Raw genomic sequence first — 27,935 nt, 5'->3', positions numbered from 1 at the left:
GGGGAGCAGTGAGGGGGGCACTGATCATTGAGGGGGAGCAGTGAGGGGGGCACTGATCATTCAGGGGGGGCAGTGAGGGGGGTCACTGATCATTGAGGGGGAGCAGAGAGGAGGGCACTGATCATTCAGAGGGGACAGTGAGGGGGGCACTGATCATTGAGGGGGAGCAGTGAGGGGGCACTGATCATTCAGGTGGAGCAGTGAGGGGGGGCTCTGATCATTCGGGGGGAGCAGTAAGGGGGGCACTGATCATTTAGAGGGAGCAGTGAGGCGGGGCACTGATCATTCAGGGGGGGCAGCGAGGGGGGGCACTGATCATTGAGAGGGAGCAGTGAGGGGGGCACTGATCATTCAGTGGGGGCAGTGAGGGGGGCACTGATCATTGAGGGGGAGCAGTGAGGGGGCGCACTGATCATTCAGTGGGGGCAGTGAGGGGGGGCACTGATCATTGAGGGGGAGCAGTGAGGGGGGGCACTGATCATTCAGAGGGAGCAGTGAGGGGGGGCACTGATCATTCAGGGGGAGCAGTGAGGGGGGCACTGGTCATTGAGGGGGCAGTGAGGGGGGGCACTGATCATTCAGAGGGAGCAGTGAGGGGGGCACTGATCATTGAGGGAGCAGTGAGGGGGGCACTGATCATTGAGGGGGAGCAGTGAGTGGGGGGCACTGATCATTGAGGGGGAGCAGTGAGGGGGCACTGATCATTCAGTGGGGGCAGTGAGGGGGCACTGATCATTGAGGGGGAGCAGTGAGGGGGGGCACTGATCATTGAGGGGGAGCAGTGAGGGGGGGCACTGATCATTGAGGGGGAGCAGTGAGGGGGGGCACTGATCATTTAGGGGGGGCAGTGAGGGGGGCACTGATCATTCAGGGGGGCAGTGAGGGGGTGCACTGATCATTGAGGGGGAGCAGTGAGGGGTGGCACTGATCATTCAGGGGGGGCAGTGAGGGGGGCACTGATCATTCAGGGGGGGCAGTGAGGGGGTCACTGATCATTGACGGGGAGCAGTGAGGGGGGTGCACTGATCATTGAGGGAGGGCAGTGAGGGGGGGCACTGATCATTGAGGGGGAGCAGTGAGGGGGGCACTGATCATTCAGAGGGAGCAGTGAGGGGGGCACTGATCATTGAGGGGGAGCAGTGAGGGGGGCACTGAACATTCACGGGGAGCAGTGAGGGGGGGCACTGATCATTGAGGGAGCAGTGAGGGGGGCACTGATCATTGAGGGGGGCAGTGAGGGGGGCACTGATCATTCAGAGGGAGCAGTGAGGGGGGGCACTGATCATTGAGGGGGAGCAGTGAGGGGGGCACTGATCATTCAGAGGGAGCAGTGAGGGGGGCACTGATCATTGAGGGGGAGCAGTGAGGGGGGGTACTGGTCATTCAGAGGGGGCAGTGAGGGGGGCACTGATCATTCAGAGGGAGCAGTGAGGGGGGGCACTGATCATTCAGGGGGAGCAGTGAGGGGGGCACTGATCATTCAGAGGGGGCAGTGAGGGGGGGCACTGATCATTCAGAGGGAGCAGTGAGGGGGGGCACTGATCATTCAGGGGGAGCAGTGAGGGGGGGCACTGATCATTGAGTGGGGGCAGTGAGGGGGGGCACTGATCATTGAGGGGGAGCAGTGAGGTGGGGCACTGATCATTGAGGGGGAGCAGTGAGGGGGGCACTGATCATTCAGAGGGGGTAGTGAGGGGGACACTGATCATTCAGAGGGAGCAGTGAGCGGGGGCACTGATCATTGAGGGGGGCAGTGTGGGGAGGGCACTGATCATTGAGGGGGGCAGTGTGGGGAGGGCACTGATCATTGACGGGGAGCAGTGAGGGGGGCACTGATCATTCAGAGGGAGCAGTGAGCGGGGGCACTGATCATTCAGAGGGAGCAGTGAGGGGGGGCACTGATCATTCAGAGGGAGCAGTGAGGGGGGCACTGATCATTCAGAGGGGGCGGTGAGGCGCGGCACTGATCATTCGGGGGGGTCAATGAGGGGGGGCACTGATCATTCAGGGGGAGCAGTGAGGTGGGGACTGATCATTCAGGGGGAGCAGTGAGGTGGGGCACTGATCATTGAGGGGGGGCAGTGATGGGGGGGCACTGATCATTCAGAGGGAGCAGTGAGGGGGGGCACTGATCATTGAGGGAGCAGTGAGAGGGGCACTGATCATTGAGGGGGGCAGTGAGGGGGGTCACTGATCATTGAGGGGGGCAGTGAGGGGGGCACTGATCATTGAGGGGGAGCAGTGAGGGGGGGCACTGATCATTCAGGGGGAGCAGTGAGGGGGGCACTGATCATTCACGTGCAGCAGTGAGGGGGGGCACTGATCATTCAGGTGCAGCAGTGAGGGGGGGCTCTGATCATTCGGGGGGAGCAGTAAGGGGGGCACTGATCATTTAGAGGGAGCAGTGAGGGGGGGCACTGATCATTCAGGGGGGGCAGCGAGGGGGGGCACTGATCATTGAGGGGGAGCAGTGAGGGGGGGCACTGATCATTGAGGGGGAGCAGTGAGGGGGGCATTGATCATTCAGTGGGGGCAGTGAGGGGGGCACTGATCATTGAGGGGGAGCAGTGAGGGGGGCACTGATCATTCAGTGGGGGCAGTGACGGGGGGCACTGATCATTCAGGGGGAGCAGTGAGGGGGTCACTGATCATTCACGGGGAGCAGTGAGGGGGGCACTGGTCATTGAGGTGGCAGTGAGGGGGGCACTGATCATTGAGGGGGAGCAGTGAGGGGGGGCACTGATCATTCGGGGGGGCAGTGGGGGGGTCACTGATCATTGACGGGGAGCAGTGAGGGGGGTGCACTGATCATTGAGGGAGGGCAGTGAGGTGCGGCACTGATCATTCAGGGGGAGCAGTGAGGCGGAGCACTGATCATTGAGGGGGGCAGTCAGGGGGGGCACTGATCATTCAGAGGGAGCAGTGAGGGGGGGCACTGATCATTGAGGGGGAGCAGTGAGGGGGGGCACTGATCATTCAGAGGGAGCAGTGATGGGGGGCACTGATCATTCAGGGGGAGAAGTGAGTGGGGGGCACTCATCATTGAGGGGGAGCAGTGAGGGGGGCACTGATCATTCAGTGGGGGCAGTGAGGGGGGGCACTGATCATTCAGAGGGAGCAGTGAGGGGGGGCACTGATCATTGAGGGGGAGCAGTGAGGGGGGCACTGAACATTCACGGGGAGCAGTGAGGGGGGGCACTGATCATTGAGGGGGAGCAGTGAGGGGGGCACTGATCATTCAGAGGGAGCAGTGAGGGGGGGCACTGATCATTGAGGGGGAGCAGTGAGGGGGGGCACTGATCATTGAGGGGGAGCAGTGAGGGGGGCCACTGATCATTCAGAGGGGGCAGTGAGGGGGGGCACTGATCATTGAGGGAGCAGTGAGGGGGGCACTGATCATTGAGGGGGGCAGTGAGGGGGGTCACTGATCATTCAGAGGGAGCAGTGAGGGGGCACTGATCATTGAGGGGGGCAGTGAGGGGGTCACTGATCATTCAGAGGGAGCAGTGAAGGGGGGCACTGATCATTGAGGGGGAGCAGTGAGGGGGGGCACTGATCATTGAGGGGGCAGTGAGGGGGGCACTGACCATTCAGTGGGGGCAGTGAGGGGGGGCACTGATCATTCAGAGGGAGCAGTGAGGGGGGGCACTGATCATTGAGGGGGAGCAGTGAGGGGGGCACTGATCATTCAGAGGGAGCAGTGAGGGGGGGCACTGATCATTGAGGGGGGGCAGTGAGGGGGGGCACTGATCATTGAGGGGGAGCAGTGAGGGGGGCACTGATCATTCAGTGGGGGCAGTGAGGGGGGGCACTGATCATTCAGAGGGAGAAGTGAGGGGGGGCACTGATCATTGAGGGGGAGCAGTGAGGGGGGCACTGATCATTGAGGGGGAGCAGCGAGGGGGGCCACTGATCATTCAGAGGGGGCAGTGAGAGGGGGCACTGATTATTCAGAGGGAGCAGTGAGGGGGTCACTGATCATTCAGAGGGGGCAGTGAGAGGGGGCACTGATTATTCAGAGGGAGCAGTGAGGGCGGCACTGATCATTTAGGGGGGGCAATGAGGGGGGGCACTGATCATTCAGGGGGAGCAGTGAGGGGAGGCACTGATCATTCAGGGGGAGCAGTGAGGGGGGGCACTGATCATTGAGGGGGAGCAGTGAGGGGGGGCACTGATCATTGAGGAGGAGCAGTGAGGGGGGGCACTGATCATTGAGGGGGAGCAGTGAGGGGGGGCACTGGTCATTCAGAGGGGGCAGTGAGGGGGGGGCACTGATCATTCAGAGGGAGCAGTGAGGGGGGGCACTGATCATTCAGGGGGAGCAGTGAGGGGGGGCACTGATCATTCAGAGGGAGCAGTGAGGCGGGGCACTGATCATTCAGGGAGAGCAGTGAGGGGGAGCACTGATCATTCAGGGGGAGCAGTGAGGGGGGCACTGATCATTCAGGGGGGCAGTGAGGAGGGGCACTGATCATTAAGGGGGGCAATGATGGGGGGCACTGATCATTCAGAGTGAGCAGTGAGGGGGCACTGATCATTGAGGGGGAGCAGTGAGGGGGGGCCACTGATCATTCAGAGGGGGCAGTGAGGGCGGGGGCACTGGTCATTCAGAGTGAGCAGTGACGGGGGCACTGATCATTCAGAGGGAGCAGTGAGGGGGGGCACTGATCATTCAGGGGGGCAATGAGGGGGGCACTGATCATTCAGGGGGAGCAGTGAAGGTGGGGCACTGATCATTCAGGGGGAGCAATGAGGGGGGGCACTGATCATTGAGGGGGGGCACTGATCATTCAGAGGGAGCAGTGAGGGGGGCACTGATCATTGAGGGAGCAGTGAGGGGGGCACCGATCAATAAGGGGGGCAGTGAGGGGGGTCACTGATCATTCAGAGGGGCCAGTGAGGGGGGCACTGCTCATTCAGAGGGAGCAGTGAGGGGGGCACTGATCATTCAGGGGGGGCAGTGAGGGGAGGCACTGATCATTGAGGGGGAGCAGTGAGGGGGCACTGATCATTCAGAGGGGGCAGTGAGGGGGGGCACTGATCATTCAGAGGGAGCAGTGAGGGGGACACTGATCATTCAGAGGGAGCAGTGAGGGGGGGCACTGATCATTTAAGGGGGGCAGTGAGGGGGGGGCCTTGATCATTCGAGGGGGCAGTGAGGGGGGCACTGATCATTCAGAGGGAGCAGTGAGGGGGGCACTGATCATTGAGGGGGAGCAGTGAGGGGGGCACTGATCATTCAGGGGGAGCAGTGAGGGAGGCACTGATGATTGAGGGGGAGCAGTGAGGGGGCACTGATCATTGAGGGGGAGCAGTGAGGGAGGCACTGATCATTGCGGGGGAGCAGTGAGGGGGGCACTGATCATTGAGGGGGAGCAGTGAGGGGGCACTGATCATTCAGGGGGAGCAGTGACAGGGGGCACTGATCATTGAGGGGGAGCAGTGAGGGGGCACTGATCATTGAGGTGGAGCAGTGAGGGGGCACTGATCATTGAGGGGGAGCAGTGAGGGGGGGCACTGATCATTGAGGGGGAGCAGTGAGGGGGGCACTGATCATTCAGGGGGAGCAGTGAGGGGGGGCACTGATCATTCAGGGGGAGCAGTGAGGAGGGGCTCTGATCATTCAGGGGGAGCAGTGAGGCGGGGCAGTGATCATTCAGGGGGAGCAGTGATGGACGCTCTAATTATTTGCAGGCAGTGAGTAGGAAAGGGTCGCAATGATTAATTATCAAGGAAGAGGTGCCTCTAATTTATGCCTGCTCTTTTATTGAGCTAATCTCAAATTGACAAAATATTTTTACAAAAAGAGAAGAAGCTAAACCAATAAATTACTGACATGATCGGGTTTTCTTCAGTTCAAAGAATTGAATGCTTCTCTATATCCTCCAGGCCTGAGTCCAGGCCACTGCTTAAAAAAATCGAGGCACAATCTGGATTTACCACCCACTGAATATAAATGGCACCCATTTTGTCTGCTATGCCTTAAAGATACTTCTGATTCTGTGAAAATGTCATACATGACCATTTTGCTCCCCAGAGGAAGTGGCAGTCATCATCAACACTGTGGAGATGGTGATGTGTTGGGTTGCTCTTTTAACTTTTTCCTTGTTCATTCTTGCATCTTTGATCAAGTAATGATCCAGGAGGAAGTAGGCCCTTATAAGGTGCTTTTATATTACAGGATTAGATGACAAGATGCTTTTCGGCCTTTTCGGCAGATGCACTCCTTATTATAAGCATCACGGTTTTTAGGAAGCTGATAAGAGTTACAGACCCTCAGAAATGGTGATCTACAATTGTGCCATCAAGTTAGGTTTCCATAAAATAAATGTGAGGATTCCATCCTTGCTTTCACACTACTGAACAGCTATATTTGCCCACTGAATAGTGGAGCCCAATGAAACTGGCAACCAGTTAAAAACTAAAAAAATGGAAACCACCACAAGGAAGGCACTGGGAATCATTTTCACCTTCATCACTTGGGTGGTAAAATGGTGGAATGGATCACCTGCCCATAAGAGAACATACCCTTATTTCCTTTGCTTTTAATGGAATTAAAAATTGTCCAGGTTTTATAATGGCCAGCTGATCTGCTTCTTCGGTTCCGATCAGTGCTTCGGCCGCAGCTATTCACAATCTATATCAATGATTTGGATGAGTGAACCAAATGTAATATATCCGAGTCTGCTGATGATACAAAGCTGGGTGGGAACGTAAGTTGTGAGGAGGATGCAAGCAGGCTTCAAGGGGATACAGACAAGCTAAGTGAGTGGGCAAGAACATGGCAAATGGAATTTACTGTGGAGAAATGTGAAGTTATCCACTTTGGTAGGAAAAATAGAAAAGCAGAATATTTTTTAAATGGTGAGAGATTGGGAAATGTTGGTGTTCAGAGGGACCTAGGTGTCCTTGTACACGAATCACTGGAAGTTAACATGCAGGTACAGCAAGCAATTAGGAAAGCAAATGGTCGGTTGACCTTTATTACAAAAGGATTTGAGTATAAGAGTAAAGACGTCTTACTGCAATTATATAGGGCCCTGGTGAGACCACACCTGGAATATTGTGTACAGTTTTGGTCTCCTTACCCTAAGGAAGGATATACTTGCCATAAAGTGCAACGAAGGTTCACCAGACTGATTCCTGGGATGGGGGAATTGTCCTTTTAAGGAGAGATTGAGTAGGCTAGGCCTATATTCTCTAGAGCTTAGAAGAATGAGAGGTGATCTCATTGAAACATACAAAATTCTTACAGGGCTTGACAGGGTAGATGCAGGGAGGATGTTTCCCTTGGCTGGGGAGTCTAGAACCAGTGGTCACAGTCTCAGAATAAGGGGTCGGCCATTTAGAACTGAGATGAGGAGAAATTTCTTCATTCAGAGGGTGGTGAATCTTTGGAATTCTCTACCCCAGAGAGCTGTGGAGGCTCAGTCGTTGAGTATATTCAAGACAGAGATCGATAGATTTTTGGATATTAAGGGAATCAAGGGATATGGGGATAGTGCAGGAAAGTGGAGTTGAGGTAGAAGATCAGCCATGATCTTATTAAATGGCGGAGAAGGCTCAAGGGGCCAAATGGCCTACTCCTGCTCTTATTTCTTATGTTCTTATGTCTTATTACCCAAGATGTTAGGGTGAAAATTATTCCCACTCTCCCTGGCCAATGTAAAAGTACTTTTAAGTAGGACAGAATTGTTCTTTGAAGGCAATCCACGTGTTTAACAAAGGGGTGAAGATTGTTCCAGGTAACTGTTTTGAGATGCCATCAACTGAGACTCTTTTGAGCTGAACCCAAGAAGTGGACACTAACTGAGTAGAATGCATTTTAATAGTATTGTTGCGGCTGCCGCGGAACACGAATGGAGGCCGAACCGATCTGAGGAACACATGGCTTTTATTACATTCTCTTGAGAGATGGCTGCCCCAGCTCCTCTCGCTGCTAAACCCGAAAACAGACTGAGGGCGACACCCGCGCTTTTGAGTACACACTGAGGGCGACGCCCGCTCCTTTGTCATGCCTTAAAGGCAGCATGCTTCTTAAAGGCAAGGTGCCCGATTTATTGTCCACGGACGGAAAAGTGGATTGCGCCCGTTTAGGTGGCGATCCGCCACAGTATCAGCATAAATTCTGATGTGATTTTCCTGGTGAAAATATCCTTTGCAGCATATATAAAAATGAGGTTTATATTATGAGAACATTACTATTTTAAACAGTCCATCATTGGTAAAAATATGATAGGCAGTAATTCATAAAGAATCATTGCAATTTTAAGGACATAACATTTAAAAATAATTACCTTGGGTTTTAAGGAATTCTCCTGTAAAGGTTCTCTTATGGCATGATCAATGGCACTTTGCACCATGCATTGGTTGGGTTTAAGAGATGAAGATTGCCAACTATCTCCATTAGCTTCATCCTGTGAGAATTGCTCTGTTTCATTATTATCTTGAATTAGCTCCTGAAGAGTGGGTGATTTCTGTTCACTGCTTTTACTCTTGCCACCACTGTCTGGGAGATCTTCAGCTGCATCAAACATAATAATGATAAAATTACCCAAAAGTTTTACAAATAGATTAGGTAGTGATTGGTAGAATGTTAAATAACAATTGTTTTTTTTTCTCCCTAGGAGTATGTGTTCCGTTTTTAACACAACAACCTTTGCATGACGGGATCAATTAAAAGCATTCTATGGGAGCTGGTGTAGTTGATGTTCTTTTTCTAACAGCACCCTCATAATGTAAGGAAATGTTCATGTCCTTGCAAGCTCAAGGTAGCTGACTAGAATTTTCAATTTAGTATTTACTTTGTTGCAATTCAGTAGCTCAAGATTTGCACTCATTGGGGTCAATTTTCTGGCCACCGTCGGGCGGCTTTTCATGCGGCCGGGGGCCGAAAATCGGTGAAAAAGTGGGTCGGGACCCCCCCCCCCGCCTTATTCCCCGCCCCGTCTGACTTTCGGACCGCCGTTTCCCCGCGCCCCGCTTCAGTCCCGGCCGCCGCTGGCGGGACTGGTCGTCGGAGCACTAATAAGCAATTACCAGCTTGTTGAGGTAGTTTCTCCGGGGCCATTGCAACTTTGGGGTTTTCCCCACATCAAACCCGCCTGCGGGGAACCCCGCTGCTGAGAGCTAACGTGAAGCTTGCCGACTTGCTTGCTGTCAGCTGCAGGTCAATGGAGAAGCTGCGATTTAAAGGGACAGCACTTGTATGTTGAAGGACCTTGTTGTTGCAGGTTTGGGGCTACTTCTTCAAGGCTTAGGCACAGCTGTGGAAGGTTGCAGCCTCACACACTTCTCCAATGTGATCTCCTGGGAAGCCCCTCTCGCCACCCTCACTCAGCACTTCCTCAGTGGAGGCATCTACGAGAAGCATGGGACGCCTTTTTTTCCTTCCCTTCTTGCCATTAGAGGATCTCCAGCAGCAGAGGCGGCAGCAGCAGAACCAGGAACAGCTGGATCAGCAACAGGAGCACCAGGCTGCTGCTCACTCACCTGAAGCTGCACAGGCCAGAAGGGGCCAGCGCTTGGAAGTGGCTTGAGAGCACCTTGCTGCGCTTTAGTGGGCCATGGGGACCCGTATCTGCACTGGCAGTCCTACTCAGAAGGACTTCCATGAAGATCTGGTTTCTCTGTTCAACAGATGGCCAACGCTCCTCAAGAGATGTCATTCTCTTATGAGCACTCACCATGTTTTCCGTACCCTGGCGAGTTATCTCCTCCATGGAGGTTGCCAACCTTTCCATGGTGATGCGTTCATGCGCCAATGACTCCACAAAGTCTCTGCTCATGGTTGCTATGGACCTCTGCATTCGCTCCACACTCGCAGCGACCCTGGAGACAAAACCTGCCAGAGACTCCTGCATCTGTGCATGGAGATCCATCACCCCTTCTCTTGCAGATGGACCCAGAGGCAGAGGGTCGACATGCAGCGTAGCTGAGCTGAGCTGGCTGAGTCCTGCGCCCTCCGACGAGGACTCTCCACTGCTGTCCCTGTCTCCAGAATCTGCTGAGGCTCACTTGTGAGCTGTGAAACACCAGGTGACAACACTACTCTATGTCCCGAAGGTCCCCCCGAGGTGTGAGTGTCTGCGCTGGTGCTGGGTGCGCTTACTTCTGCTGACGCTGTGCCCTCAGAGGTTGGAGCTTCCTCTGAGGACTCTGGCCTCTTCCTCCTCCACAGTGAGGATGGGGGCTCTGGATGGTACTGTGGGGGAGTAAAGGAAGGTGTTAGAGATGTAATGCCAAGGTTCTTCTGGTGACTCCCAGCGAGTTGGCATCTGCTGACACCTGCATCCATGCAGCATTGGTCTCAGTGGGAGGCTTCTTCCTCCCTGACCTAGGGAAGAGGACCTCCCTGTGGGCCCTTACCCCATCCAATAATGCCTGCAGTGAAGCCTCGTCGAATGTGGATGCAGCTCGAGGACTGGCACTGGCCACAGCTGCTGCAGGCTCCTCTGCCATCTTGTATGATTCGTTTGGAAGCCTTCAGAGGATGCAGTGCTTGCTATGGACCTTGAAAGCACCACACATGATGACATCATAGTGTGGGGATTTCTGACTCGAATTGGACAATTAGCAAGGCTTCCCACATGCTGGGAATTAATTGGCCACTTGAGGGAAAATTGCGTGGAGCTGGCTGACACTTTTTTATGTGTGTCAGAAACCCCACATTTGGGAAAACCCGACCATCTCCCACACAAGCCGAAAATCGGGGCCATTGAATTTATTGGCCCAGAACTTCGGGTCTCCACGGGTGAGTACGCACGGGGTACTCACCCATAGGCCCAATGGAAGTGCCGGTTTCCTGCATGCACTGCGCATGCACAGGAAACCGGCACTTCCGTCCCCCTGAAAGAAGGGGTTCAGAGTTCGAACGCGTGCGCGGGAGAAGCTGCGCATGCGCATCGAACTTATGTTGTTCTTGCAGGTTTTCCCGAGAGGGTAAGTCTCCAGAAGTTACGCATTTAAAAAGCAGGCGTAAGGCCTGCTTTTTACAAGGTAAGTGGTGAATTAATTAAAATTAAAACATTTTTTCCACAGGTTTATTATTTTTAAATACTTTAAAGAAAGGTAAGTTTATTTTTAGCCCCGTTAGAAAATAACATTATTTTTTTCAAAAATTTAAATTATTGTTTAGAATAGTTATTTCATGTAATTTATAGTTGATTTAAAAAAAAAATTATTTGAATATTTAGTGATGTTATGGGGCCCGTAGTATTTCTAAGTTTTGACAGCTCTTCCTGTCAAACTTATGAATGGGCATTTCCCTACTCCAATTGGCTCCCCATGGCCCAAGTGATCCCAGAGGACGCATCGAACTAACTGTGCCCCTGGGATAAGCAAGCACTGCGCGCCGGCAGTTGGAGCAGGCCCAGGATCGGAATCCCACGGGGGCCCACAGCTAAACGGCCGGCGCGCTAGGTAAGTGCAGGTTGGAGGCTTGCACCCGCGGGAAGCCTCCGACCTGAATTTCTGAGCCATTATGTCAAGATTTAAAAGTGCACCGATGGCAATACTTCCATATTGAAGCTTTCAAGACTATTTCTGTGCTAATAATGGTAACTTCAGATCCCTATAAAATAATTTATCAGTATAAAATCTTTAAAATTTGGAATTAGTCAATTTATATTCTCTGCAGGAAACTTAAGACAGATTTCTTCAAAGTGGAATACATTAATACAAGCACACAGACATACTGTATTAGGGTATCAATGATGAAATTGCAGATATATTGGTGTCATTTTACAAGACCACAGCATCAGCCTGCTGCATCAAACAAAATACTGATAAAATTACCCAAAAGTTTTACAAATATGTTAGTTAGTAGGTAGTAGAATGTTACCAGAAATTTGGGCACATACAACACAAGATTTTCTGACCGCTTAATGGCCAGAAAATTGTGAGCAGCAGGTGCCTGAATTTCCAGCACAGGTTGTAAGTAGGTGAGTACTGCAGGGCGCCTCCTGACCGGTCAAGGCATCTAAACCTCTGCTTGAGGATCCCAATGGTCTGCTCAATGATATTCCTGGTGGCTGAGTGACTCTCACTGTATGAGTGCTCAGCTGGTGTCTGGGGGTTTCTCAGGGGAGTCATGAGCCATGGCATCAGGGGGTATCCCTTGTCACCTAGTATTGGCATTGGCGCTAAAAGATCTGTAGACAGATCACTCTCATTATAAACACATCGTGGCAGGTCACTGGATAGCAAGCATTCACCTGCGTGATGCGCTGCAGGTGGTCGCAGACAAGCTGCACATTGCGGGAATGGAATCCCTTCCTGTTCCTGAACACCTCCAAGTTTAAATGAGGGGCTTGCATAGGCACATGTGCAGTCAATGGCTCCCTGGAACATGAGGGATCCCGCAATCCAGTCCTGGAGCCCCCCTCTGCCTTTGGACTTCTCTGCCAATAGGGAATGACATGTAGTCATTCCTCAGAGTGTATAGAGCCGCAGAGGCTTCCGTTATGCAGAAATGCACAAAGGATTGTGATCTTCTTCTTCTTCTTAGGCAGTCCCTTGGAACCGAGGATGACTTGCTTCCACACTAAAAATGAGTTCTCACGTGACTGATGAATCCAATGTGGGACCTACAGTCTCTGTCATAGGTGGGGCAGACGGTGGTTGAAGGGGCGGGTGGGTGGGGTGCTTGGGTTGACGTGCGCTCCTTCCGCTGTTTGCACTTGACATCTGCTTGCTCCCGGCGAAGAGACTCAAGGGGCCCGATTTTGTGGATTGTGTGGGAAATGGTCGGATTCACCGAATGTGGGGTGCTGACCCGAAAAAAAATGGGTCAGCCAGCTGAACGCAATTTTCCCTCAAGTGGCCAATTAATTTCCAGCGTGTGGACAGCCTTGCTAATTGTCCATTTCTAGTCAGAAAGCCCCACAGGATGATGTCATCATTCGTGATGCTTTCAAGGTCCACAGCAAGCATTGCTTCCTCTGTTGGCTTCCAAATGAACCATACAGGATGGCAGAGGAGCCTGCAGCAGCTGTGGCCAGTGCCAGACCCCGAGCTGCCTCCAAATTCGACGAAGCTTCACTGCAGGCATTACTGGATGGGGTTAGCGCCCCCAGGGAGGTCCTCTTCCCTAGGTCAGGCAGGAAGAGGCCTCCCACTGAGACCAAGGCTGCATGGATGCAGGTGTCAGCAGATGTCAACTCGAATGTGCACGTAACCTTGGCATCACATCTCTAACTCCTTCCTCTACTCCCCCACAGGACCATCCAGAGCCCCCGTCCCCACTGTGGAGGAGGAAGAGGCTGTGCAGTCAGACTCCTCAGAGGAAGCTCCAACCTCTGAGGGCACAGCGTCAGCAGAAGTAAGCGCACCCAGCACCAGCGCAGACACTCACACCTCGGGGGGACCTTCGGGACATAGAGTAGTGTTGTCACCTGGTGTTTCACAGCTCACAAGTGAACCTCAGCAGATTCTGGAGACAGGGACAGCAGTGGAGAGTCCTCGTCGGAGGGCGCAGGAATCTGCCAGCTCAGCTCAGCTGCACTGCATGTCGACCCTCTGCCTCTGGGTCCATCCGCAAGAGAAGAGGTGATGGATCTCCATGCACAAATGCAGGAGTCTCTGGCAGGTTTTGTCTCCAGGGTCGCTGCGAGTGTGGAACGAATGGAGGAGTCCATAGCGACCATGAGCAGAACCTTTGTGGAGTCATTGGCGCATGAACGCATCACCATGGAAAGGTTGGCAACCTCCATGGAGGAGATAACTCGCCAGGGTACGGAAAACATGGTGAGTGCTCAAAAGAGAATGACATCTCTTGAGGAGCGTTGGCCATCTATTGAACAGAGAAATCAGACCTTCATGGAAGTCCTTTTGAGTAGGACTGCCAGTGCAGATACGGGTCCCCATGACCCCCTAAAGCACAGCAAGGTGCTATCAAGCCACTTCCAAGTGCTGGCCCCTTCTGGCCTGTGCAGCTTCAGGTGAGTGAGCAGCAGCCTGGTGCTCCTGGTACTCATCCTGCTGTTCCTGGTTCTGCTGCTGCCGCCTCTGCTGCTGGAGATCCTCTAATGGCAAGAAGGGAAGGAAGAAAAGGCGTCCCATGGTTCTGGTAGATGCCTCCGCTGAGGAAGCGCTGAGTGAGAGTGGCGAGAGGGGCTTCCCAGGAGATCACATTGGAGAAGTGTTGGAGGCTCCAACCTTCCACAGCTGTGCCTAAGCCTTGACGAAGTAGCCCCAAGCCTGCAACAACAAGGTCCTTCAACATACAAATGCTCTCCGATTAAATCGCAGCTTTCCCGAATGACCTGCAGCTAAGAGCAAGCAAGCCGGCAAGCTTCACGCCAGGTTTCATCAGCAGAGTTCCCCGCAGGCGTGTTTAGCGTGGGGAGCCCTTGAAAATCGCAAGGGCCCCTTAAAATGACATTAAACATGCCAATAATTGGTGATTAGGGTCCCGACGGCCAGTCCCACCAGTGGCGGACGGGACTGATTCGGGTCGGAGAGAAACGGCGGTCCGAAAGTCGGACGGGGCGGGGAATCAGGCGGGGTGGGGGGGGGTCGTGACCCCTATTTCTGTGATTTTTGGCCCCCGCCCACCTGAAAACACGCCCGACGGCTGGCAGAAAATCGGGGCCAAGGTGTTCGGCGCCTTCCTGGATGCTTTTCCTCCACTTGGGCCAGGAATTCCCAGGTGTCGGCGGGGATGTTGCACTTTTTCAAGGAGGCTTTGAGGGTGTCCTTGAAGCGTTTCCTCTGCCCACCTGGGGCTCTCTTGCCGTGTCGGAGCTCCGAGTAGAGCGCTTGTTTTGGGAATCTCGTATCCGACATGTGGACGATGTGGCCCGTCCATCGGAGCTGATCGAACGTGGTCAAAGCTTCGATGCTGGGGATGATGGCCTGAGCGAGAACACTGATGTTGGTGCGCCTATCCTGCCAATTGATTTGCAGGATCTTGTGAAGGCAGCGTTGGTGGTGCCTGCTATACATGGTCCATGTCTCTGAAGCATACAGGAGGGCAGGTATCACTACTGCTCTGTAGATCATGAGCTTGGTGCTGGGTTTAAGGTCCTGGTCTTCAAACACTCTCTTCCTCAGTCGACCGAAGGCTGCACTGGCACACCGAAAGCGGTGTTGGACTTATATTACCTGTGGCAGCCTGGAGGTTCCAGTAGCGTAAAAATTAAGGGCTACTGTGACCTTGATTGCCACAGGCAATGCAATCCTGGCTGTGCGTCGTCATCTGAGTCTTCCTTCCACGAGGTCACAGATCTCTGTAATGATCATCAGAGTTCTGCTGCACAGGACTCAGATGAGGACCTCGATGGTAAGGCTTTAACAAGAAGGGTGATGGGCATGCACATGGAGATGATAGGTGCAATGGCAAGGATGCCCGAGAGCATGTCAGCAATGGTAAGGAGTGTGAAGGAGTCCACCTCCAACATTGCACAGAGCTCTTCGCACACCATGGAACCCATCATTTCCATCGTGGCTGTGTCAACCACTGTCCACTAAGGCTTTCACGGTGTCACAGCAGGCCATCAATCTGTGCTCCAGCAGATTGGTAGTGATGCTGAGGTGCTGCCCCGGGGAGTGCCAGTGGGTCAGCGGAGCAGGAAGCTGCTGTCCACTTTCAGGATTACAGAATTCCTGCTCCCACCATTGGCACTCCACCATTGCCGTTGTCGCTACCTGGCAACTAGCAGCCCAGACTGCTGCCATCCATGCTGAGGTGCTGCATGATATAGCCGGGCCTTCCAGGCCCAGAGCTGGTCGACGGTGCCCTGCAAGGCCATCTGAAGTCTGCCGCACGGACCCTCAGCAGCCTTCCACCCACCGTGCCACTGGGCCAAAACTTCGTAGGAGCACTAGAGTAGGCAAAGGCACTGTAACTAGGAGTACTAAGGGATTGTACTAGGGTGAATAGCTAATATTGTTGTTGCAAATATGTGTTCACTGATTATTGCTAAATTTATTAATTGGCTTTGGATGATTTTGTGGTGTCTCTCATGCTCACTGACGTCACAATCTGCCTGGCGCTATAGCTCCAGTCGCTAACTGTAAGTCGCGGCGCTAAGGGGCAACTGGATTTGGCGTGCGGTGCTAGATTCACCTTGCCCTGGTGCTACTTTATTAGCACCCTGGTCAGGTGCTAACCAGCCGAATTTCTCCCCCAAAGTGTCCCAAAAAGTCTCCCGATGTGTCTCAAAAGACTTCTTCAAACGCAGTGTAGTCAGTCGATCTTAATCAGCAAGTGAACACTGAAAGCTGAGCATTGCTTTAGATAGCGCTCGAAATCCTCAGCAATGACTTTACTCCAGTTCAGCTGGTCACTGTTAGAAGTCGTTAAATGAAGCGTTACCCATCAAAATGGCGCACAGCCTCTTTAATAAGTGCCAGCAGGCAATTTAATTGTCAATCAGCCCCTTAATGATCCTCCAAGCGGCCGGTTCTAGCATGAGGTTCAACTCCTTTACCAAGATGGAGTCTTGCGCTAAACACAGGCTAAACTGACATTGCAGCTTAAGATCCCATCTTGGCCATATCGGAGGCTCTTTAGCGCCTAAAGTATTCAGTGAAAATCACCCCCATGGACTTTACGAGGCTTCTAAAGTAGTTTAAATTTACACCTGCCTTTTCTGTATCACCTAACAACACTAGGCATCCATTTTATGTGTGAGTGATTTTCAAGCAGCGTTAATGAAGTGCTAATGATGGAAATAGGACATATGACATCACTACATAATTACCACTTCATTTAGGTACTCCCACCTATTCCAGAGCAGCTCTTTTGGTGCCAGCCAGACATTATGGCAAAAAAACTGGTGGCCGTGAAAAATGGAGTGTCCCATTCCTGTGCCACCTGCTGGAATACTGCCCAATTTTCAAGGAGGAAAATTAGGACAAAAAATCTCCAGATGCAGAAATCTTAAATAAATGCAAAAATTGGTTGAAATATTCATCATGTTGGACAGCATCGGTAGAGCAGACTATTAATATTTTGGTTATATATCCCTCTTCAGAACCAAAATTGAAAGATAAGCAAGCATCTGAAAATGGGCAAGGGAGAAGAGGAAAAGAGAAAATAGATACTCCAATCAGCGAGAGTAAGTTAATGGGTTGAATGATCTGCAAACTTCTTCATAGACAGCTAGGGATCTGTTAAATGATATAAAAGATCATCTGTGAGGCAATGAAAAGGCATTAGAAAAATAAAAGGTACAAATAAATAAGGTGAACTGTACCGAAAAGACACGAGATCTGAGATGGATTAATAAATGACAGCCAACACATATTTGATAAAAGCAAATTGTGTCTGAAACTTGATTGAGTTTTTCGATGAAATAACTGAGAGGGTTGATAAAGGTAGTGCAGTTTGCGCAGTGTATATGGACTTTCAAAAGGCATTTGAAAAATGCCATATAATAGACATGTTAGCAAAATTGAAGCCCATGGTATTAAAGGGGCGTGAATATGAAATTGGCTGAGAGACAGAAAGTAGAGAGTAGTGGTGAATCTGATGATGTGGAATCTGTATGGGTAGAACTGAGAAATACCAAGGGGCAGAAAACATTAGTGGGAGTGGTATATAGACCACCAAACAGTAATGCGGAGGTTGGGGATGGCATTAAAAGGGAAATTAGAGAAGTGTGCAATAAGGGCACAGCAGTTATCATGGGTGACTTTAATCTACATATAGATTGGGCTAACCAAATTAGTAACAATATACTGTGGAGGGGGAATTCCTGGAGTGTATACGGGACGGTTTCCTGGACCAATATGTCGAGGAACCAACTAGAGATCAGGCCAACTTGGACTGGGTATTATGTAATGAGAAAGGATTAATTAGCAATCTTGTTCTGCGAGGCCCCTTCGGTCGAAGTGATCCTAATATGATAGAATTTTTCATTAAGAGGGAGAGTGAAGTAGTTGACTCAGAGACTAGGGTCATGAATTTAAATAAAGGAAACTATGATGGTATGAGGCGCGAGTTGGGTAGGATTGATTGGGGAATGTCACTCAAAGGGTTGACGGTGGATAGGCCATGGCAAACATTCAAAGATCGCATGGATGAACTACAATTTTGTTCATCCCAGTTTGGCATAAAAATAAAACAAAAAAGGTGACTCAACCGTAGCTAACAAGGGAAATTAGGGACAGCATAAGATCCAAGGAGAGGACATAAAAATTGGCCAGAAAAAGCAGTAAACCTGAGGATTGGGAGCAATTTAGGATTCAACAAAGGAGGACAAAGGGGTTAATTAAGAGGGGGAAAACAGAGAATGAGAGTAAGCTTGCAGGGAACATAAAAACTGACTGTAAAAGCTTTTATAGATATGTGAAGAGAAAAAGATTGGTGAAGTCAAGTGTAGGTCCCTTGCAGTCAGAATCAGGGGAATTTATAATGGGGAACAAAGAAATGGCTGACCAATTAAATACATACTTTGGTTCTGTCTTCACAAAGGAGGACAAAAATAACCTCCCAGAGATGTCGGGGAACATAGGGTCTAATGAAAGGGAGGAACTGAAAGAAATCAGCATTTGTAGGGAAATGGTGTTATGGAAATTGACTGGATTGAAGGCTGATAAATCCCCAGGGCCTGATAATCTACATCATAGGGTACTTAAGGAAGTGGCCCTAGAAATAGTAGATGCATTGCTGGTCATCTTCTAAAATTCGATAGACTCTGGAACAGTACCAATGGATTGGAGAGTAGCTAATGTTACCCCACTATTCAAAAAAGGTGGTAGAGAGAAAACGGGTAATTACAGACTGGTAAGCCTGGCATCGGTAGTGGGGAAAATGCTAGAGTCCATTATAAAAGATGCACTATCAGAGCACTTGGAAAACAATGACCGGATCGGACAAAGTCAACATGGATTTACAAAGGGTAAATCATGCTTGACTAATCATAGAAATCACAGAAACCCCACAGTGCAGATAGAGGCCATTTCGGCCCATCGAGCCTGCACTGACACATATTCCACCCGATCCCCGTAACCCCTACACCAACACATATCCCACCCTATCCCCGTAACCCCACGTATTTAATCCCCCTAACACTAAGGGTCAATTTATCATAGCCAATCAACCTAACCCGCACATCTTTGGACTGTGGGAGGAAACCGGAGCACCCGGAGGAAACCCATGCAAACACGGGGAGAATGTGCAAACTCCACACAGACAGTTGCCCGAGGCCGGATTCGAACCCGGGTCCCTGGCGCTGTGCTAACCACTATGCCACCATGCTGCCCATCTACTGGAATTTTTTGAGGATGTAACTGGTAAAATAGATAAGGGAGAACCAGTGGATGTGATGTATTTAGACTTTCAAAAGGTGTTCGATAAGGTCGGTCCCGCATAAAAGATTAGCGTGTAAAGTTAAGGCACATAGGATTTGGGGCAAGGTATTGACTTGGATAGAGAACTGGTTGGCAGACAGAAAGCAAGGAGTTGGAATAAACGGGTCTTTTTCTGAGTGGCAGGCAGTGACTAGTGGGGTACCGCAGGGATTGGTCCTTGGACCCCAGCTATTCACAATGGCCCAGAAATTTGGGTCCCAACGCGTGAGTACGCATGGGGTACTCACGCGTGGACCCGATGGAAGTGCCGGTTCCTTGCATGCACTAGGCATGCGTGGGAAACCGGCACTTCCGATCCTCTGAACAAAGGGGTTCAGAGTCGAACGCATGCGCGCGGGAGTCTGCGCGTGCGCTTTGAACTTACGTTTTTTTTTACAGGTTTTTCCGTGAGGGTAAGTCTTTAGATTTTAGAAATGTAAAAAACAGGCGTAAGGACTGCATTTTAAAAGGTAAGTGGTCAATTAATTAAAATTAAAACATTTTTTCCACAGGTTTGTTATTTTTAAAAACTTTAAAGCAAGGTAAGTTTATTTTTAGCCCCGTTTTTTTATAAAATTATTTTTTTCAAAAATTTAAATTATTGTTTAAAATAGTTATTCAATGTAATTTATAGTTTATTTAAAAGTGTGATTTTTTAAAAATTTATTTGAAGGTTAACTACTGTTTTGGGCCCTCAGCATTCATACGTTTTGACAGGTTTTTCTGTCAATCTTATGAATGGGCTTTTCCCTCCTCCGATTGGCTGCCCATGTGATCACGTGATCCCAGGGGACGCATTGCACTAACTACGTCCCTGGGACACGCCAGCACAGCGCGCCAGCCTCTGGGCCAGGCCCCGGAGAGGAATTCTATGCAGGCCCAGAGCTCAACTGCCGGCGCGCTAGGTAAGTGTAGGACAGGGGCTTGGACCCGCGGGAAGCCCCCGACCCAAATTTCTGGGCCAGTGTATATTAATGATCTAGACGAGGGAACTAGATGTAATATCTCCGAGTTTGCAGGCAACACAAAACTGGGTGGGCGTGTGTGCTATGAGGAGGATGCCGAGAAACTCCAGTATGATTTGGACAGGTTGGGTGATTGGGCAGAAGCATGGCAGATGCAATATAACATGGATAAATGCGAGGTTATCCACTTTGGTGGCAAAAACAGGAAGGCAGATTATTATCTGAATGGCAATAGATTGGGAGAAGGGGAAGTGCAACGAGACCTGGGTGTCCTTGTACACCAGGCGCTGAAGGTAAGCATGCAGGTGCAGCAGGCGGTTAAGAAGGCAAATGGTGTGTTGGCCTTCGTAGCGAGAGGATTTGAGTACAGGAACAAGGATGTCTTGCTGCAGTTGTACAGGGCCTTGGTGAGACCACATCTTGAGTATTGTGTGCAGTTTTGGTCGCCTTATCTGAGGAAAGATGTTCTTGCCATGGAGGGAGTGCAGCGAAGATTCACCAGGCTGATACCTGGGATGGCAGGAATGACGTATGAGGAGAGATTGGGTCAATTGGGCTTATACTCACTGGAGTTTAGAAGAATGAGAGGGGATCTCATTGAAACTTATAAAATTCTAACAGGACTAGATAGACTAGATGCGGGAAGGATGTTCCCGATGGTCGGGGAATCCAGAACCAGGGGTCACAGTCTAAAGATAAGGGGTAAGCCATTTAGGACTGAGATGAGGAGGACTTTCTTCACCCAGAGAGTGGTGAACCTGTGGAATTCTCTACCACAGAAGGCCGTAGAGGCCAATTCATTAAATATATTCAAGAAGGAGTTGGATATATTCCTTAAGGCTAAAGGGATCAAGAGATATGGAGAGAAGGCAGGAACAGGGTACTGAATTTGGATGATCAGCCATGATCTCATTGAATGGCGGAGCAGGCTCGAGGGGCCAAATGACCTACTCCTGCTCCTATCTTCTATGTTTCTATGAATGGTTGTTTTTCAGACTGGAGAACATAAAAACATAAGAATTAGGAGCAGGAGTAGGCCATACGGCCCCTCAAGCCTGCTCTGCCATTCCATAAAATCATGGCTGATCTTCGACCTCAGCTCCACTTTCCTGCCCTATCCCCATATCCCTTGATTCCCCTAGAGTCCAAAAATCTATCTATCCCTGCCTTGAATATACTAAACGACTAAGTCGCCACAGCCCTTTGGGGCAGAGAATTCCAAAGACTCAAAACCCACTGAGTGAAGAAATTCCTCCTCATTTCAGTCTTAAAAGGCCGACCCCTTATCCTGAGACAGTGCCTCTTAGTTCTAGTCTCTCCAGCCAGGGGAAACAATCTCTCAGCATCGATCCTGTCAATCACCCTCAGAATCTTATATGGTTCAATGAGATCACCTCTCATTCTTCTAAACTCCAGAGAATATAGGCCCATTCTACTCAATCTCTCCTCGTAGGACAACCCTCTCACCCCAGGAATCAATCTAGTGAGCCTTCGTTGCAGCACCTCTAAAGCAAGTATATCCTTCCTTGGATAAGGAGACCAAAACTGTGCACAGTACTCCAGGTGTGGTCTCGCCAAGCCCTGCACAATTGTAGCAAGACTTCCTTACTCTTATACTCCAACCCCCTTGCAATAAAGGCCAACATGTCATTTGCCTTCCTAATTGCTTGTTGTACCTGCATGCTAACTCTCTGTTTCCTGTATGAGGACACCTAAATCTCTCTGAACACCAACGTTTAATAGTTTCCCAACATTTAAAAAATATTCTGTTTTTCTATTCTTCCTACCAAAGTGAAGAACCTCACATTTTCCCGCATTTTTCTCCATCTGCCACCTTATTGCCCACTCACTTAGTCTGTCGATATCCCTTTTCAGGCTCTATGTGTCCCCACTCACAGCTTACTTTCCCACCTAGCTTTGTATCATCAGCAAACTTGGATACATTACACCTGGTGCCTTCATCTAAGTCAGTAATATAAATTGTAAATAGCTGAGGCCCAAGCACTGATCCTTGTGGCACCTCACTAGTTATAGCCTGTGAACCTGATGACCCATTTGTCCCTACTCTGTTTTCTGTCCATTAACCAATCCTCTATTTGTGCTAATATGTGACCTGCAACCCCATGAGCCCTTATCTTGCATAACAACCTTTGATATGGCACCTTTGTGGTAAACCACTTTTATCGTTCACTATCGTTACTCTATAGTTATCACTGTTGTATTGTTCTCACTGTTCTCACTGTTGTATCACTATACGAGGTCGCCTCTTGTTGCGCTGTTATACCTGGGCTGACCACCTCCGACTCCGCCCATGGCTCCACCTACCTGCCCAGGTATAAAGGTAGTCGACTGGCTGGTATTCCTCCTTGTTGGACCCGATCACCCACGAGGGTGGGCTCTGTTATTTAGTCAATAAAAACCTTTAGTTACGTTCCTAACTCGTCGCTTTTTATTGGACGAATTGATAGGTATATCAATTTTATTGACTAAATTTTAAAGATGTCTACCACTGGCCAGCCAGAAGCCCTCCCAGAAGCACAGCCACAGCAGCTTTCAGACACCGGGCTACACCAGCCACACCAGCCGGCTTGGCTGCAAGCCCTCAAACCACCGTACCTGGATCTAAACCCACAGGCAGCAAACTCAGCCCTCAACTTCAAACACTGGCTGGACTGCTTCGAATCCTACCTGGAAGAATCCGGCGTCCCTCAGAGATCCAAACTAAGAGTTCTGAACGCCCAAGCGAGCCCGAGAGTATACGCACTCATCCAGGACACGACTACATACGAGGCCGCTATCAACCTACTGAAACAGCAGTACCGGAGCCCGGTAAATTACATGTACACCAGGCACCTCCTGAGATCCCGCCCGCAACAGCCAGGAGAGTCTGTAGCTGAATTTTTACGGGCGCTAAGAGCACTCGGCAGGAACTGTGACTTTAAAGCGGTGACGGCTGTTGAAAATACAGAAGATAATATCCGCGATGCCTTTGTGAAAGGCCTACGGTCCGACTACTCACGGCAAAGACTGCTTGAAGCTAAAGACCTCGACCTGGACAAAGCTGAAGCCCTCGCTCTCTCCCTAGAGGTGGCCCATCAGGACCAGGAGGCGTTTTCCAGGTACTGCTCGCGACCCTGGGACTCGGGCCCGACCCCTACCGCAATACCCTTCGCAGCGCCGCCCCCGGGACCTACCTCAGCGTCGGCGTCCCGGACCCGACCGGGACCGCCACCCCCGGTACCGGCTCCGACATCGGGCACCCGCGATCGGGCCGCCGGCTGCTTCTTTTGCGGCCAGGAGAAGCACCCGAGGTCATGCTGCCCAGCCAGGAACTCTACCTGCTCAACCTGCAGGAAGAAAGGCCACTTCTCTAAGGCCTGCAGGAGCGGATCTTCAGAGGCCAGCAGTGCCTCATGCGAACTGTGGGGGCGGCCATCTTCTTTCAAGGCAACTGAGGTCAGCATCCCCACACGTGAGTCATGGGGGCGGCCATCTTTGATCAAGGCAACCGACCCCAATAGTGCCTCATGTGAGTTATGGGGGCAGCCATCTTCTCCGCTATTTTGTCCTACCTCGTGGGAGACGCCATTTTACCCACCACGCCCGACTGCCACCGGGCCCCCGGACCCGACGACCGCCTCGCCCGCAGACGACAACGACTCGCTTACCTACACACTAGCCTCCGTCACTCTGAATCAAGCCCACCCACACCACCTGTCCAAGTCGATGATGGAAATCAAAGTAAACGGCCACGCCACGACCTGCCTGTTCGACAGCGGAAGCACGGAGAGCTTCATCCACCCGGACACGGTGAGCCACTACTCCCTCCCTGTCCTGCCAACGCGCAACCGAATCTCGATGGCATCGAGGTCCCACGCCACGGACATTAGCGGCTACTGTGTTGTGACCTTGTCGGTTAAGGGTACGGAGTATAAAAATTTTAAACTCCTCATCCTCCCCCAGCTCTGCGCTGCCGTCCTACTAGGGCTGGACTTCCAATCCCACCTCCAAAGTGTAACCCTAGCATACGGTGGACCCCTCCCCCCACTCACAGTCGACAACCAGCGAATGTTAAACCGCCCACCGCGTAACACCTGCAGCCTATCCACCCTCAAGGTGCCGCCACCTTCCCTGTTCGCTAACCTCACCCCCGACTGCAAACCCGTCGCTACCAAGAGCAGGCGGTACAGCGCTGGGGACAGAGCCTTCATTAGCTCTGAGGTGCGGCGCCTCCTGAAAGAGGGCATTATCGAGGGGAGCAACAGCCCCTGGCGTGCCCAGGTCGTGGTCGTTAAGACCGGCGATAAAAATCGCCTGGTCATCGACTACAGCCAGACCATAAACAGATACACCCAGCTGGACGCATACCCCCTTCCCCGCATATCTGACATGGTCAATCAGATTGCACAATACCGCGTATTCTCGACCATCGACCTTAAGTCGGCCTACCACCAACTCCCTATCCACCCCGAGGACCGCCAGTACACCGCCTTCGAGGCGAATGGGCGCCTATACCACTTCCTTAGGGTCCCCTTCGGTGTCACCAACGGGGTCTCGGTCTTCCAAAGGGAGATGGACCGGATGGTTGACCAGAACGGACTGCAGGCCACATTCCCCTATCTAGATAACGTCACCATCTGCGGCCGCGACCGGCAGGACCATGACGTGAATCTGGAGAAATTCCTCCGTACGGCCCAACGGCTGAACCTCACCTACAATAAGGAGAAATGTGTGTTTAACACCTCGCGCCTTGCCATCATTGGCTGTGTAGTAGAGAACGGACTCATCGGCCCCGACCCCGAAAGAATGCGCCCCCTCATGGAGCTACCCCTCCCCCACTGCCCTAAGGCACTTAAGAGAACCCTGGGGCTCTTCGCCTACTATGCCCAATGGGTGCCCAATTATGCGGACAAAGCCAGACCCCTCATGAAGTCCACATCCTTCCCCCTCACGGAGGAAGCGTGCGCGGCCTTCTCCCTCATCAAGGGAGACATAGCCAAGGCCACAATGCACGCAGTGGATGAGTCCATCCCCTTCCAAGTGGAGAGCGATGCATCCGACTTCGCCCTAGCCGCTACCCTTAACCAGGAGGGGAGGCCGGTGGCCTTCTTCTCAAGGACCCTACAGGGCCCCGAGATCCGACACTCGTCGGTCGAGAAGGAAGCCCAGGCAATTGTGGAGGCGGTACGGCGCTGGAGGCATTACCTGGCAGGCAAACGATTTACCCTCCTCACCGACCAACGTTCGGTTGCTTTCATGTTTAATAACAAGCTGAGGGGCAAAATCAAGAATGACAAGATCTTGAGGTGGAGAATCGAGCTATCCACCTACGATTATGATATCTTGTACCGGCCAGGTAAGCTGAACGAACCCCCTGATGCTCTTTCACGAATTACATGCGCCAGCGCGCATATTGATAGACTTCAGACCCTCCACAACGACCTCTGCCACCCCGGGGTCACCAGACTTTACCATTTCATTAAGGCCCGCAACCTGACCTACTCCATCGAGGAGGTCAGGACCATGACCAGGAACTGCCAGACCTGCGCCGAGTGCAAACCGCACTTCTATAGGCCGGACAGAGCAAGCCTGATCAAGGCCACCCGCCCCTTCGAGCGCCTGAGCATCGACTTTAAGGGGCCTCTACCGTCATCTGACCGCAATGTGTACTTCCTCAACATCGTTGATGAGTACTCCCGTTTCCCTTTTGCCTTCCCCTGCCCAGACATGACCAGTACCACGGTCATCAAGTGCCTGAACGACCTCTTCGCCTTGTTCGGGTTCCCGAACTATATACATAGTGACCGGGGCTCCTCCTTCATGAGCGAGGAACTCCGTCAGTTCCTGCTAGCGAGAGGTATTGCAGCAAGTAGGACCACCAGCTACAACCCCCGAGGGAACGGCCAGGTGGAAAGAGAGAACGCGACGGTATGGAAGGCCGTCCTCTTAGCCTTAAAGTCTAAGGGCCTCCCAACCTCCCGCTGGCAGGAAGTCCTCCCGACAGCGCTGCACTCCATCCGGTCACTACTTTGCACTGCCGTTAACGCCACCCCCCATGAACGAATGTTTGTTTTCCCCAGGAAGTCGACTACGGGAACCACTCTACCAACCTGGCTGACCTCTCCGGGGCCCGTCTTGCTGCGAAAGCACGTGAGGGCCCATAAAACAGACCGCCTGGTCGAGAGGGTGAACCTCCTGCACGCCAACCCCCAGTACGCCTACGTGGCTTACCCAGACGGGCGGGAGGACACTGTCTCCTTACGAGACCTCGCACCCTCGGGCACTCCGGAGACACCACCTTTACCCCCCCCCACCACCCCCCCAATTCCAGCCCAGGTAGACGGCATGCCGGAACCCCACGAGCCTTCGCCGACCACGCAGACACCAGCATTAACACCGGATAACGCAGCACCGCCGCTGCGACGATCGGAGAGGCTTACGAGGCCTCCGGACAGACTGACATACCAGAACTGGTAGTACACTTCACCCCGCCGGACTCAAATCTAAACAAGGGGTGAATGTGGTAAACCACTTTTATCGTTCACTATCGTTACTCTATAGTTATCACTGTTGTATTGTTATCACTGTTCTCACTGTTGTATCACTATACGAGGTCGCCTCTTGTCGCGCTGTTATACCTGGGCTGACCACCTCCGACTCCGCCCATGGCTCCACCTACCTGCCCAGGTATAAAGGTAGTCAACTGGCTGGTATTCCTCCTTGTTGGACCCGATCACCCACGAGGGTGGGCTCTGTTATTTAGTCAATAAAAACCTTTAGTTACGTTCCTAACTCGTCGCTTTTTATTGGACGAATTGATAGGTATATCAACCTTATTGAATGGTTTTTGGAAATCCAAATATACTACATCCACTGGTTCCCCTTTATTGGTACCAGGAATGAGGCACTTCAGTTATCTGGAGAGACTAGAGAAGCTGGGATTGTTTTTATTAGGGCAGAGGTTAACAGGAGAGTTAATAGAACTGTTCAAAATTATGAGGGGTTTTGATAGATTTGATGGAGAAAAACTGTTTCCAGTGGCAGATGGTTCAGTAGCCAGCGGGCACAGATTTAAAGTAATTGGCAAAAGAATCAGGGGAGAATTTTTTTTTACACAGTGAGTTGTTATGATCTGGAATGCACTGCCTGAAAGGGTGGGGGAAGCAATTCAACAGTAATTTTCAAAAGGGAATTGGATATATACTTGAAACGGAAAAAATTGCAGGGCTATGAGGAAAGAGCAGCAGAGTGGGACTAATCTTTCAAAGAGCCACCACAGGCACAATGGGCCGAATGGCTTCCTTCTGTCCTGTGATATTCTATGATTCTAGTTCACCACTGTTGCTCTATACTAGAGTCAATACGTATATGCTACTTAACTAATTACAGCTCACAGTGGGTACAACGTGTTGATTTAATGAACCATCCAAAAGGCTAGAATGAGTCTTTACACACTTGATCAAAAAACAAAAAGCAAGAGTATTCTAAAGCTATACTACTGTTAAGAAACATCTGCTAGAGATAACGGACATTCTTTCATAAAAAATAATCCGTTGATTTGCAGGAATACCCACAATTGACAGTGGGCTGTAGTCTGTTATAAAGTAATTTTTTACAATAAACAAAAAATTTTGGGGAGAGTTTTAAAGATATGACAAATCAACTATTATT

The 27,935-nt window shown here is 51.2% G+C and overlaps 1 protein-coding gene across 4 annotated transcripts in view; it reads right to left on the bottom strand.

Moving 5' to 3' along the window:
* The window catches only part of map9 (microtubule-associated protein 9), a 528,899-nt gene that overhangs the window by 208,640 nt on the left and 292,324 nt on the right, over positions 1 to 27,935 (bottom strand). For all 4 annotated transcript variants that reach the window (XM_086010251.1, XM_086010242.1, XM_086010257.1 and 1 more), the window contains one exon: positions 8,298 to 8,524. In XM_086010251.1, coding sequence (XP_085866377.1) covers positions 8,298 to 8,524 — 227 coding nt within the window. The remainder of the gene's footprint in view (positions 1 to 8,297; positions 8,525 to 27,935) is intronic.

The sequence above is a fragment of the Somniosus microcephalus genome, chromosome 2, assembly GCF_052327205.1.
Source record: "Somniosus microcephalus isolate GS21.2 chromosome 2, FLI_Smic_1.0, whole genome shotgun sequence".
NCBI classification, from domain to species: domain Eukaryota; kingdom Metazoa; phylum Chordata; class Chondrichthyes; order Squaliformes; family Somniosidae; genus Somniosus; species Somniosus microcephalus.
This window is presented reverse-complemented; position numbering and strand designations above follow the sequence as displayed.